General features: G+C 41.2%; 1 protein-coding gene across 1 annotated transcript; it reads right to left on the bottom strand.

The window, feature by feature from the left end:
* Positions 1-11542: 11542 nt before the first annotated feature.
* Positions 11543-13497, bottom strand: LOC145159617 (UDP-glycosyltransferase 74G1-like). The gene is made up of 2 exons (XM_079078637.1): positions 12818-13497; positions 11543-12376 (listed from the first exon to the last, which is right to left on the bottom strand). The coding sequence occupies exons 1-2, from the start codon at positions 13472-13474 to the stop codon at positions 11666-11668; spliced, it is 1368 nt and encodes a 455-aa protein (XP_078934763.1). The 5' UTR covers positions 13475-13497; the 3' UTR covers positions 11543-11665.
* Between the last annotated feature and the right edge of the window lie 1021 nt (positions 13498-14518).

The following is a 14518-nucleotide window of genomic DNA, read 5'->3' as shown; positions in this document are numbered from 1 at the left end:
GAAACTATTAAGCAAGTTAGAGACTTGATTACCAGAAAATGATGAGGATTAAAGGAAGTCTTTGGATCTACTATCTTCTCCTTGAATCCTCAAGCTCTCCTCTTCTTCACAAGCTTCAAAACACACAAGGTTCACTCAAAAATGGCTCACAAGCTCACAAATGCATTAGGGTTTCTGAAACTAGGGTTTGGGACTTGGAGGATGGAAATAAGGCCAACAAGTGGGGACTATGATGCTTAAATAGGGTGCAAAACCCTGAAATTAGGATTTTACTCTGGCTTCCCTACCCGTCGAGTCGAGGCTCTCAACTCGTCGAGTAGGTGACTTAAAACCCTGCGTCAAATCTGGTTCTTCTCGACGAGTTTGGGGCTCCCAACTCGTTGAGTTGCTCTATAAAAGTGAATAATTTTTGATTAAATGCGTACCAGGAACCAAGTGTTAAAATTCTTCCCCACTTGTCTTAGACTTCGTCCTTGAAGTCTGTTGCGGCGGGAAACAACTCTGGGTAGTGCTCCCTCATCTCCTCCTCGGGCTCCCAAGTCCACTCTGAGCCCTTGCAGTGCTTCTACTGCACCTTCACCATCTGAACAACCTTGTTCCTCAAGGTTTTCGTCTTGCGATCCAGAATCGTCACATGCCTCTCAATGTAGTTCAGGCCGTCATTAACCTGAATATCCTCTAAAGACACAATCTCTGAATCATCCACTAAGCACTTCCGTAACTGGGAAACATGAAAAGTGTTGTGGATTTGGCTGAGCTCTGCTGGAAGATCCAATTGATACGCCACCTTGCCCACCCGGGCTATAACCCTGAAAGGACCGATGTACCTGGGGACCAGCTTTCCCCGCTTCCTGAACCAGATGACACCCTTCCAAGGTGATACCTTCAGGAGAACCATGTCGCCCACCTGAAACTCCAAGTCGGAACGACGCTTGTTGGCATAGCTTTTCTGCCGACTTTGAGCAGTCTGGAGCCTGCTCCGGACCTGCGGGATCCTCTCGGTAGTCTTGAAGACTACTTCAATACTCCCCATGACCCTCTGACCGACCTCGCCCCAACAGATTGGGGTCCTACACCTCCTCTCGTAGAGCATCTCGAAGGGAGGTTGATCTATGTTGGCGTGGTAACTATTGTTATACGAAAATTCTGCTAACGGAAGATATGTATCCCAACTGCCACCGAAATCCAAAACACATGCGCGCGGCATGTCCTCGAGAGTCTGAATCGTTCTCTCGCTCTGCCCATCCGTATGAGGGTGGAAAGCGGTGCTGAAGTGGAGACGAGTACCCATCTCGTCGTGAAACCGCTTCCAAAATCTGGAAGTAAAACAGACGTCTCGGTCCGACACAACTGAAACCGGCACTCGATGACGTGCCACCACCTCTCGAACGTAGATCTCGGCTAGCTTCTCAGCCGATATACTCTCTTGGATCGGAATAAAGTGAGCACTCTTGGTCAATTGATCCACTATGACCCATATCGAATCTACTTCATGTGCGGTCCTGGGAAGCTTCGTGATGAAATCCATAGTGATATCTTCCCATTTCCACACGAGAATGTCTAGCGGCTGCATCTTGCCGAGAGGTCGCTGGTGCTTGGCCTTGACCTTCCTGCAGGTTAAACACCGCTCTACGTACCATGCTATGTCCCGCTTCATCCATGACCACCAATAATCATGGCGAAGATCACGATACATCTTCTTCGCCCCGGGATGGATGGACAATATCGACTTGTGAGCCTCATCCATCAGAACTTGGTGTACCCCGCCATAGTAAGGAACCCAGACCCTCCGATGCAGGGTCAACAATCCACGGCTATCATAATCAAATGAGGCCACCTGGCCTACGATCTGCTCACACTTCCAGTGCTCTTCTTTCATACCCTCAACCTATGCCTCCCGGATCTGCTCCAGCAACGGGGTAACCACTGTCATCCTCACACATATGTCTCATATCGGTGCAGCCACTGCATTGCGACTAAGAGCATCGACCACCACGTTGGCCTTCCCTGGGTGATAAAGGATCTCACAATCGTAATCCTTCACCACATCTAACCACCCACGCTGCCTCATGTTCAGATTCGGTTGATCTATGAGGTACCTCAAACTCTTGTGGTCCATGTAAATGGTACAACGAACCCCATAGAGGTAATGCCACCAAATATTAAGGGCAAAAACCATAGCCCCCAGCTCTAAATCATGTGTTGGATAGTTAGCCTCGTGAGGCTTCAGCTGCCTCGAAGCGTAAGCTATTACGTGACCCCGCTGCATCAATACCGCACCCATACTTGTGATCGAGGCGTCACAATAAACCACAAAATCATCGACGCCCTCCGGCAACGTCAGAATCGGTGCCTCGCATAACCGTTGTCTGAGAGTCTCGAAGGTTGCCTGCTGCTCAGGCCCCCAGCGGAATGTCACCGACTTCTTGGTCAGTCGGGTCAAGGGAACAACAATCTTGGAGAAATTCTGGATTAATCTCCGATAGTAACCCGCTAGACCAAGAAAACTCTGAATCTCAGATGGAGACCTCGGAACTTCCCACTGCATCACGGCCTCTATCTTGGCCGGATCGAGCAGAATACCCTTCTGGTTGACTAGGTTCCCCAGAAACTGCACCTCGCGTAACCAGAAATCACACTTGGAGAACTTTGTGAAAAGTCTCTCCCTCCTCAGAGTCTCCAGCACCTCCCTCAGGTGCTCTGCATGTTGCTCCTGAGTCTTGGAATAAACCAAGATGTCATCAATGAAGACTATCACAGACCGGTCCAACATCGGTCTGCGCACACAGTTCATGAGGTCCATGAACACGGCTGGAGCGTTGGTGAGCCCAAACGGCATACAAACTCATAGTGACCATAGCGAGTCCTAAAAGATGCCTTCTGCACATCCTCGTCTCTGACTCGTATCTGGTGATAACCCGATCGCAGATCAATATTGGAGAACCAAGATGCACCCTGTAGCTGGTCAAACAAATCATCAATCCTCGGGAAGGGATAACGGTTCTTCACTGTTACCTTATTCAGCTCCCAGTAGTCTATGCACATCCGATGTGACCCGTCCTTCTTTTTCACAAACATGATCGGGGCTCCCCAGGGCAAACTACTCAGCCTGATAAATCCCTTGTCTAGAAGCTCTTGCAACTGTGTAGACAACTCCTGCATCTCGGGAGGAGCCAACCGATATGGTGCCTTGGCTATCGGAGCCGCACCAGGGACTAGGTCAATCCTGAACTCAACCTGCCTCTCCGGGGTATCCCAGGAAAATCCTCCGGGAATATGTCCGGGTAATCTCGCACGATCGGTACGTCATCCAATGTCGCCTTACCCTTATCCCGCGTATCCATGACATAAGCCACATAACCTGCGCAACCCTGCTGAATGTAGCACCTCGCTCTCGCAGCTGAACATAGAGTCGGTCCACCCTGTGGCCTTTCACCCTGAATCACTAACCCTCCCCCACTAGGAGTCCGAATTTTCACTAGTTGCTGCTCACAGTCGATCTCTGCCACATTAGGGCTCAACCAGACCATACCAACTATAACCTTATTCCCTCGCAGGGGAATAGGGACTAGATCCACAGAAAACTGCTACTCGAACAACTGCAGTGTACATCCTCGGTGAACCCTCGCGACCCGAACGATCCTATCATTTGCTATCTCCACATCAAGTGGGCAATCCAGCTCCCCTGGAACCCCTACGAATCGCTTGTTGAGTGCGAGCAACACAAAAGATCGGGTAGCCCCTGAATCAAACAATACTAGAGCAGATATACCGTTCGCAAGGAATGATCCTATAATGAAACACATAAACATAAGCAATACTCAATATACATAAAGAGATAAGGAGAAGATACATACCCGTCACCACGTCGGGAGCTGCATGTGCCTCCTCTGCTGTCAACTGAAAGGCCCTGCTCTTCGCCACAGGTGCCTCAGTCCGCCCCAGACGGCCGTCTATAATCCTCAACGTAGTAGGAGCGGGTGCCGCCACCTTCCCTGTTGCTAAACTCGGACATTGGGACCTCTTGTGGCCCCTCTGATTGCACTGAAAGAAAATCAGATCAGATATTGTGGTGGTGGTGGTGGTAGCAGTACAGTCCCTGCTCATATGTCCATTTCGGCCGCACTTGAAGCAGCCCGGACTACCCACCCTGCATGTGCCCTCGTGCATCCTACCACACTTGCCGCAGCGGCCTCGGCCCTGATGGCCCTTCCCTCGGGAATCTACCTAGTGATTTTTTCCGAGTCCTCCACGCCAGACACCGCCTCTGGCTTCCTCTTCCTCTCCATCTCTAAATCAATCGTTCTCTCTCACGAGCCCTAGCAATCATATTGTAACGCCCGTAGATCCGGGCTAGTCAATTTAGAGACGATAAGCATCAAAAATGACTTTTTGATGGAAGATTATTTAGAAGGATTAATCTTAACTAAGTTGTATTATATGTTACAAGGATTCCGTACATATAAAGAACGCCGAAATCCGAGTTATAACGAAAAAGTTATGACTTGTCGAGGTTTCGCGACAGAACCGGCACGACACAGCGCGACGTAAATAGTAAATTTACGATAGAGCGATATTTGGATTTAGCGATCTAAACAAAAGTCGTAGAATACATTAAACCGAGAGCGTGCATGAAAAGAACGCATAAATCTGACTTCGTATGAGGAAGTTATGATTTTTCGAAGTTTCGGCTTAGCAGTGTACAGCCCGAAGTTCGAATATGAGATCGAGCGATATTTAGCCGAAACAATCTAAACGAGAATCGAAGATCTCGTTGATAGTAGTCCAACGGTAAAAAGACAGACGAAAACAGACGTCAGATGAAGGAGTTATGAATTTCTAACGGAGTTTTCCTGTCCCTGCCTACTAAAAATAATATAATAAAAATATAATAAAAATAAATTCAAAATTAGCCAACGGAGTCTAAACGAAAGTTGTAGAGCATAGTCTGACCTACGCGTGCATATAAATAACGTCGAAAACGAAGTTCGTATGCGAGAGATATGAATTTTTGAAGTTCGGAACACAATATTCGAGGCTGTGTCAGAACTCACGACGTGAACACAGTGTTCATGACGTGAGCAGTCTGATTTGACCCTTCAGAAGCCTGCACACGCAACTGGCGATGACGAACGCAGTGACCTACGAGGCTCACGACGTGAGCATTGGAAACTCACGACGTGAGTCCATAAAGTTGGCCCTATAAATAGAAATCGAGGGTCAGCCGATTTAGGTTGCTCTATCTCTTCTCTCTCACTCCCGATACTCTCTCTAGCCATCTTGAAGTACCCCCGAAGCCCCGGTATCATCCCGAGACCCGAAGCAAGTCCCGAAGCCCGAAGATCCCGAGAAGAAAAGAGTTTCCGAGCCGAAGCTCTTCCCGCGAGAAGTCCCGGTGTGTGAAGTTATCCCGGATTCACCGAAGAATACTTCATTTAGAGCCGTAGTGCTGTCCGATAATCGTATTATCAAGTGAGTGTATAGTCTCTTTCATAAACACGATTTCAATACAAGTATTGTTTGAATTTATTAAGTATATGATTTGTGTGAGCGTGTAGTTACTTTCTTCCAACACATAAATATGAAGTATTTACCATGAAATACGTGCTATGTGTTTATATAATGTTGTTTACTTGAGATGGATGTTGAATAAATGTTTTAAACTGGTCTTTAAATGGTTTAAACTGTATATGTAATTTTATCTACAAATATGTTGGGTAGAACATGGGTAGACGAAATAGTCGGTGTGTGATGAAGGATGAGTTTGAGGATGAGACGAAAGATGAACCTTGGTAGCTATGGATTTAGTACTGTATAGATGAACCTTGGTAGCTATGGATTTAGTACTGTATAGATGAACCTTGGTAGTTATGGATTTAGTACTGTTAGATAGACGATGGTAGCTATGGACTTATTACGTGTTAGATAAATGTTGGTAGTTATGGACTTAGTACCTACACTGGTAGCTATGGATTTAGTACCCGATGAATGAATAATAGCAGCTATGGAATTAGTGCTTTACGAACGAGCATTGGCAGCTATGGACTTAGTGCCTGTCTTATAACCCTGGAAGCAAGGGACTTCGGAATGAACGAATAGATGACTCTTAGGGTAGAACCTTAAGAGTAAGGAAGATAATGGGAATAGGTAATTGGATTGATTGTTTGATGATTAAATATAATAATTATATTATTGTGGGTTGAAAACCCTATACGCTCACCAGGCTCCCAAGCCTGACCCACTCAGTTTTCTTTGCATTACAGGTAAAGGCACAAGAGTATAAGTTGGTTGACTTGACGAGAGATTCTGGATTATAGACCAGTAGTTGTAAATAACTGTTGTAAGGTCTATTTTATACTGTTTATGCTTTTGGTCTGTATCGGAACAGGACATCCCGAGATTTTATTATTTAATGAAAATACATTTCTTTAAAGAAATGCTTTGATAAATTCTTATCATATTTTGTTTTGGGAACAAATTCTGCAACTCTTTTAATAAAAGGATTACTCTGATTTTATAAAACAAAGCATAAACAAATCGGTCTTTTCTGGCCGTGAAAATGGGGATGTCACACATATCTCCAGCGTCTTGTAGGTAGATCGGCTCACAAACTGGCGGATATCACTCCGCAACATCTCATGATATCGGGCCTTTTTCATCTCCTCGTCCACCACGTAATGCGGAACGAGAAGGGCCCTCTCCCTAAACTTGGCGTTGATCTCTGCCACTGTCTCAGTCGTTTGCTCGAGATCTTGGAACTCCCTAGCAAGATGTTGCACCTCAATCATGGGTGCAAATTCGGCCCTGAACCTGGCCAAAAAATCACTCCAGGTCATCGCATCTAAAATTGTATCATCTCTGATGGCTCGTCCGACCTCCTCCCACCAGTCAAGTGTCATGTCCTTCAGAAGACAGGAAGCAAGTCGAATCTTGTCCCCCTCGGGACATCGGCTCATACGGAAAGCGTTGGCAACATCAGCCAACCATCTACTGCTAGCAATAGGGTCCCGAGCCCCATGGTAGTCTGGAGCTCCGCAAGCTCGGAACTCCCTGAACGTAAGCGTGCGCGACCCTATCATGGCTGCCACCTCGGTGCGGAATGCACTCAGTCTTTCATCCAAAAGCTCCAGGATGCCCTCCTTGATCGTACCGAAGATTACAGGAGTCTGGTCTAAAATACTACGCGTGACCTCCGAAGAAATGAACTCTCTCGTCTGCTCATCGAGCTGCCCGGCTCCAAAGCCCAAGCCTGATCCCTCTCCGGCTCCCGAAGTGCCGACTGGTCTAGTGCGTAGCGTCACCATACTGAAAATACGCCATAACAAACATCTGAATACTCATCATATCTCGAGGGATCACATATACTACAAGTTCCCTGGATTCATCTCAGCCTTCCTTGATTCGAGTACGAATCCTCTGCTTTCAGTAGTACGAGTCCATACTACCTTCCACATCTATCCGTACTTTCCTCAAGAACTGCATTGACTCCACCAAGTCCCTTCTACTTCTATTGTTGTTCTCATGCTAATCTCATCCTAGGCTTTCCCTAGGGTAATCACCAACCCACTCTCATCATCAGCTGCATAAGAAGTTCCTGCTATCTCCCCCTAACTAGCTCGCGAATACCATTACATATCACTAAGACCAGATAATTCTTCGAATGAGAGGTCCTACCCTACAACGGTTAGACTCAAACGAGAGCTGCGAAATAAGGCTAAACCTAACCTTATGAAATTATTTAGCCCTCGCAATATGTAACTTAATATATTCGTTTACTAGTTAGTTGAAGATAACTAGAACTCCTAAAAGCACAGAGCAAGCAGCATTCGAGCATTGAGTAAACATAATCAAGCATATCCTAATCAGGCCATCATATCACTGACTAATCTATACTAGCATTCAATTCATAAAGTTGATACACATATAACAGGCACATATGGCATCCTTCCTCGATCCTTAGCCCTAATCTAGCATGCAATTCTCATAAATGTATCATAGCATAAACTTGTATGGGTAATTTGGGAGTACTTACTTGAGCTCGGCTGATTGCATGCACCACACTCTTTTCTCTTTTCAAAATTCTTTTCTCTTTTCAAAGTTCTTTTTATAAAAATGATTTTCTTTAGAAAATTTTCATACTGATTCCTTAGTTTGAGTTCAGACACACCCAAGAGTGTGCCCGATTCCCTCAAACCAAGGCTCTGATACCAACTTGAAACATCCCAAAAACACGGTCCAAAAATTTCGTTTTAATTTATAAATAAACCATAGTGATCTAAATCATCTCATAAAAACGTAAATGATAATATCTCAAAACGTCATATCAAAACACTGTATCAAAATCACATGTCCAACTATCAGAGTAAATCATCCCAGGCTAAAATGTTGTGGTGTGTGCAATGCAGTCATCCCGAGCTCTTCCCTTTGCTACCGGAAGTACCTAAAACCAAAACTGAAAACTGTAAGCACGAAGCTTAGCGAGTCTCCCCAAACTACCACATACCATACACATAACATGCAGCTAGGAGATACGGGCCCCGCCCACACTCAATGAGATACGGGCCCCGCCCACACTCGACTACTATAAGATACGGGCCCCGCCCACACTTAGCTACTATAAGATACGGGCCCCACCCACACTCAGCTACTATGAGATACGGCCCCCACCCACACTCGGCTACTATGAAAATGCATACATGTATCACACAGACAACAAGTATAACTAAGCATATAAATCTGTACCAAATCAGCTATCTATGAGATACGGGCCACGCCCACACTCAACTACTAATCAGATCACATATACGGGCCGACCTTGGTGCCGTAGACCCGTTCCTACTGAATGAAACTCACCTCAAATGTCGAGTGAAGTAGTTGAACGTCTCTGCTACTGCAACCGGCTCTACTCACTCCCTATACAAAAAAAACCCTTAGATACCATTCCTTATGCCAATAATCCTTCACGGGTCAACCTTGGTCAAAGTTAATGTCTCAGTCAAAGTCAAAGTCAACAATCTGAGTTGACTCAACTCGTCGAGTTATCCCCCTAACTCGCCGAGTTCCCTTGCTACTCATAGTCGTGAAAACACGAGCCAACTCGTCGAGTCCCTTTGCAGACTCGTCGAGTTCTAGCTTGTACAAAATTGGGACAAATCAACTCAACTCGTCGAGTCCCTCTCTGGACTCGCCGAGTTCCTCAGTCTGTTTGGGCCATCTTAATAGATTAAGCCCCAACTCTTCAGATCTAAGCTTCATACTTCTCATATACACTGAAAATGTTCTATTAAGGGTAAAGTTTCCAACTTTACCCGTTAATACCTTTACTTAATGGGTTTAGCTCAAACCCTAACTCCTTAGGACCTAGATCTTGGTCCACAAGCCATCCATACTCCAAACTAAAGCCTACAAACAGAGATCTAGACCCTAAACACTACATGAACACGTAAAGCTTCCACCTTTCTCTGCATGCATGGCCTTTTGGAGCTTAAAAGGCCAAAAAGACACCCTATGGCTTGCATGGGGCTTCTATGGTCATAAAGTTTGCACATTTATGCCATGAGAGCCCTCTATAATCCCAGATCTGAAGGTATACTCACTTGGGACGTCAATATCCCAAAGATCAAGCTTCTTTAACCAAAAACCCACTAAAATGAAACTAAGGAGATCTAAGAAACTACTAAGCAAGTTAGAGACTTGATTACCAGAAAATGATGAGTATGAAAGGAAGTATCTGGCTCTACTATCTTCTCCTTGAATCCTCAAGCTCTCCTCTTCTTCACATGCTTCAAAACACATAAGGTTCACTCAAAAATGGCTCACAAGCTCACAAATGCATTAGGGTTTCTGAAACTAGGGTTTGGGACTTGGAGGCTGGAAATGAGGTCAGCAAGTGGGGATTAGGATGCTTAAATAAGGTGCAAAACCCCGAAATTAGGGTTTCACTCTGGCAGCCCTACTCATCGAGTCGAGGCTCTCAACTCGTCGAGTAGGTGACTTAAAACCCCACGTCAAATCTGATTCCTACTCGACGAGTTGCTCTATAAAAGTGAATAATTTATGATTAAATGCGTACCAGGAACCAGACGTTACACATATGAAATGTATGTGGGATATCCACAACAATTTATATATTAAATTGAATTAATAATTACAAGCTTACACACAAAAAACTTATGCCAATGTAAATTTTTAATTTTTTAAAAATCTTTTATTTTTCATTACATTTAAAATTATGAATACTTGTCTTTCTAACCCATGGTATCCATGGGCTTTTACCTAGTTAATGATATTTTTTAGTTTGTTTTATAATACTCTAATATATACATATATTGTACTATTGTAACTATCTTTGAAACCTAAACTACAATTCATATGTATTAAATTAATGGCATATCCGTGTGAACCAATCTCATATAACTTTACAATTCATATGTATTAAATTAATGGCATATTTGTGTGAACCATTCTCGAATAACTTTTGAATTATTGATGTAAAATATTTCAATTGATAATTTAAATATAATATTAAAGTGAAATCATCAATTAAATTTAAAAGAAAATTTAAAGATTAATTTTAAATTGTTAAAAGTTATAAAATAAAATATTAAATTTAAAATCTAAATTTTAATATCAAATTAACTAAAATTCAATATTAATTCTAATACCATCTTTTAATTCTATTTACAAAATTATGTTTTTAACTTTTAACAAATTTTACTTAGCATATTAGTTTGTATATGTTGTTGTATGTAGACCATTGTCATTTTAATGTCATAACTTTTGAATAATCGATATAATACTTAAATTGTTAATTTAATTATAACGTTCAAGGGTTAAATTAAATCGAAATACCAATTAAATTTAAGAGAACATTCAAAGACCATTTTATAAATAGTTGAAAGTTATAAATTATAGTCTAAAATATAAAACCCAAATTGTAACCCTAAATTAAATAAAAAAAAATATCTTAATTTTTTTATAATCATTAAGCGATTTTATAGAAGTAGCTTAAAATTAAGTAACACTAACAATAGTTAAAAGTGATATTAAATTAAAAATTATACTTGTATCTTAAAAAACAATGTTGGGTATATTAAATAATTATAATGACTAGAATTAAAAAGATAAGAAAATAATTTTTTTTAAAAATTATTTAATCATAAAAATAACTAAAATTAACATTAAAACATATATTATATTTAATTTATTCACGAGTAATAGATGTCTACCTTATAAATTTTCAAAATAATCAATATTTTATATCAATTTGACATATTAATTATTATTTCAAAGTTAATTACAACGATTGTATTATTTTTAACAACATATATTTATAAATACTTCAAATGTATTTAACAAATCTTAATTTAACAAATTTAACAAATATTTTGTACAACATACAAATATTCATCTAGTTTTAATTTAACAAATCTTAGTTTTAATTTAACAAATCTTAGGATATTCTCCTACATCGAGTCCATTGGTATCACTTGGACACACCAAACTAAGCATGGGCAAGAGGACAATTATTTTGGGTATAAAATGCAAAAAAAAAAATTGGATTTATTGATTAATCTTTAATGCATCCATAACACCACTAAACTACTCATTGAATAATCCCTTCAAACTAGCTATAGCATGGAACAATCAAAAACACAAATAAACATTATGTTTTTAGTTGAGACACAAATTCATCGATGTCCTTGTCCGAGCTCCCTCCTTTACCTACGGCTTGTATAGCCAAATCCCTCCATTTCGTTGCATTTCTTCTAGCTACCACTCCTCTCTCACCCTCCATAATCTCCTTTATACACGACACTAAATTTTCTCGTGTCACTATCCCCTTTTCATCGGGCTTAACTTGTACTCCAACACCCCATATCTCCTCTAGGCATTTTGCATTTGTTGGTTGATCTGTCCATTGAGGCATACCCACAACAGGTACTCCCAAACTTAATGTTTCAAGAGTTGAATTAAACCCACAATGTGTTACAAAACATCCTATTGACTCATGTGCTAACACCTCCACTTGTCTACACCATGTTACAACCAAACCCTTACTTGCCACATATCCTTTTGGTAGTTTTTCCTTTTCGGTTTCCCTTACAACCCATAAGAAATTTGTGTCACTCTCATTTAAACCCCATGCAACTTCTTCCATTTGTTTGGGTTCAAGTTTGCCACCACTCCCAAATGACACGTAAACTACTGATCCCTTTGGTTTGTCGTTTAGCCATTTCATGCATTCAATATGGTTTGGTTTAAAGAGACTCATCCCGTAATCAAAGTCGTCTTCCAGCTGTTTGTCAAGGTACATTGATGGAATCGTTGGCCCTATTGCCTTCAATGCCCACATCTTTCTCATCCAATCTATCACCTAAATCAAACACACAAGAATGAAGATCACGCGACACGTTACAACAATTGTACATGTAAAAAAAAATGATCAAAAGTTGGGACATGCTGGAAAAACAAAACCGAACCAAAAACTAAAGATATTAGAAAATTATACCCGGAATTAATTAATACATTGGTTTTCTATCTATGAAAAAACAAAATTTAATGATTGGTTCGTTTTTGTTTTAAAACCAAAAATGAAAACTTAAAAACGCCAATTTAACATGAGATAATTTCTTACTTCTTTCTAGTTCCATTGTACTACATATTCGAAACAAATAATAGATAATTTCATAGGGCTTAAAGAAGAGATTGAAAGCCATTGTTGACACTATTCAATCAAAGAAAGAATCTGATCCTGAGTGTTGTCACAAATATATGTTCACCAGCGATTAAGCCAAAGAATAAAAAGAAAACTAACCTGTTCCTCGAGTTTGTAGAACGTAGTTGAGAAGACCCAACGGGCGAGGTGAATATTGGAGAACTGGTTGAACACACCATGAGCCCAACCAGGGTATGATCCTGGATCTTGAACAAAAGACGGCGTCTCCCATGGTTGAAGCTGAAGGGGCAATCCAGGAAGCGAAACAGTAGCAACAGGTGGGATCGAAAGAAGCTGTTTATGAACATGATAATAGATGTTGTATACAGCACAAGCTTGAGTAAAGAAACAACCACCATTGATTCCAAACTGCATTGCCACATCCAAAGCCCAAACGAAGAAGGAATCATAAACGATAGCATCAATGGGGTTTCCCTCACTCTCGAGCTTCTTGATCAGATTAGCTAGTGATTTCGACCCCACTTCCCGGAACTTCTGGACGTAGGCTTCGGAGCTGTCGGCGCTCAAGTATCCACCCTCGTCAAATCCATCGGAAATGGGTTCGATTGGTATGGAGGTGTTTGAAGAGGGGGATGTTTTTGAGATGTAGATGGTGGTTACGAGCGTTGTTTTGACACCTTTGGAGAGTAGGCGTTTAGCAAATTGGATGAGGGGGTTAATGTGGCCTTGCGATGGGAAGGGGAAAAGGAGAACATGAGGTGGCTTGGAATTGGATGATTTATGTTGTTCCGCCATTGCTGTTCTTGTTATTCTGGTTAATTTGAGGTATAAATGGGTCGATAATGACGTCAGTGCTAACGTCACTGCTAAAAGTAAAGTTAACCAACGTATAATTTTAAAGAAAAAAAAAAGGTATTTCATTTATTTCGGGGATGCTAAGATATTAATCATTATGTGAAAATTTCGAAAAGAGTTGTCGACATTGTGAGTATTCTTGAATTTGGGACCTTCCTTATGTGGAGCTACTGGCCATTAGGTGATGGTTTAAAGTTATTTTTGAATGAGTAGTTATTTTTAGAAATTAGTATTATAAAGTTAGTATAGGATTTTTTTGTTTTTTTATAACACATAAGTTTAGAATGTCTAGCACAAAAAAGGTAAGAAGTAGAAGTGTGACAATTTAATAGGTTTAATTTTGGAGAAAAAAATTAACATATATAAAGAAATACAAATTAGCTAATCACAACACCCTTCATACTTTCTCTCTCCTCTTTCCTCATGTTACACCCATAACAACATCTTCTTAACACCCTCCTTAGCATAAGGTAGGGGATGGTGTAGCATACTTAGCACCTCCTTTAACACCTCCCACTCTCTATAGCTTTATAAAGTTAGTAGAATTCGTTAAAGTTCGGACTAGAACTTGAGATCTTCAATTTAAGAGGCAAAACTTGTATCACGTGGGCTAGTCTCACATTGGCAAATGGTGGTTTAAAGTTAACCCACAAAACTCACCGGGTATTTGCCCTTCTGGTAGATAAATAAACCTTCCGACTTTAATTTGTAACTATGATCGGTGTTGAATTGGTGTCTTGGCTCAAATGAGCTTTCTACCTACTGATTTTCCAAATCATGTGTATAAGTGCTTGATAGTTGATTATTTAAAATGTTTATTTGTTTAATGGGGTTTAATAATGATAATAAATATTTTTAGGTGTTTGGAGATGCTAAATATAACAAAGGGTGTTTCGCAAAAAAAATTATTGTTTATTAGCTTATAAGCTAATAATTTAAAGGTAGTTAATTTATGAAAAAATGACTTATTAGCGGGTTGTCACC

The sequence above is a fragment of the Lactuca virosa genome, chromosome 2, assembly GCF_052849685.1.
Source record: "Lactuca virosa cultivar CGN04683 chromosome 2, Lactuca_virosa_CGN04683_v6, whole genome shotgun sequence".
NCBI classification, from domain to species: domain Eukaryota; kingdom Viridiplantae; phylum Streptophyta; class Magnoliopsida; order Asterales; family Asteraceae; genus Lactuca; species Lactuca virosa.
Note: the sequence above shows the minus strand (reverse complement) of the source record. Positions and strands in the feature narration are given on the sequence as shown.

Excerpts from the sequence above, each read along its gene's own strand:
- LOC145159617 (XM_079078637.1), bottom strand. The coding sequence starts at position 13,474 with ATGGCGGAACAACATAAATCATCCAATTCCAAGCCACCTCATGTTCTC. Across the intron at positions 12,377-12,817 it reads TCTACAAACTCGAGGAACAG|GTGATAGATTGGATGAGAAA; the intron begins GTTAGTTTTCTT and ends TGTTTGATTTAG.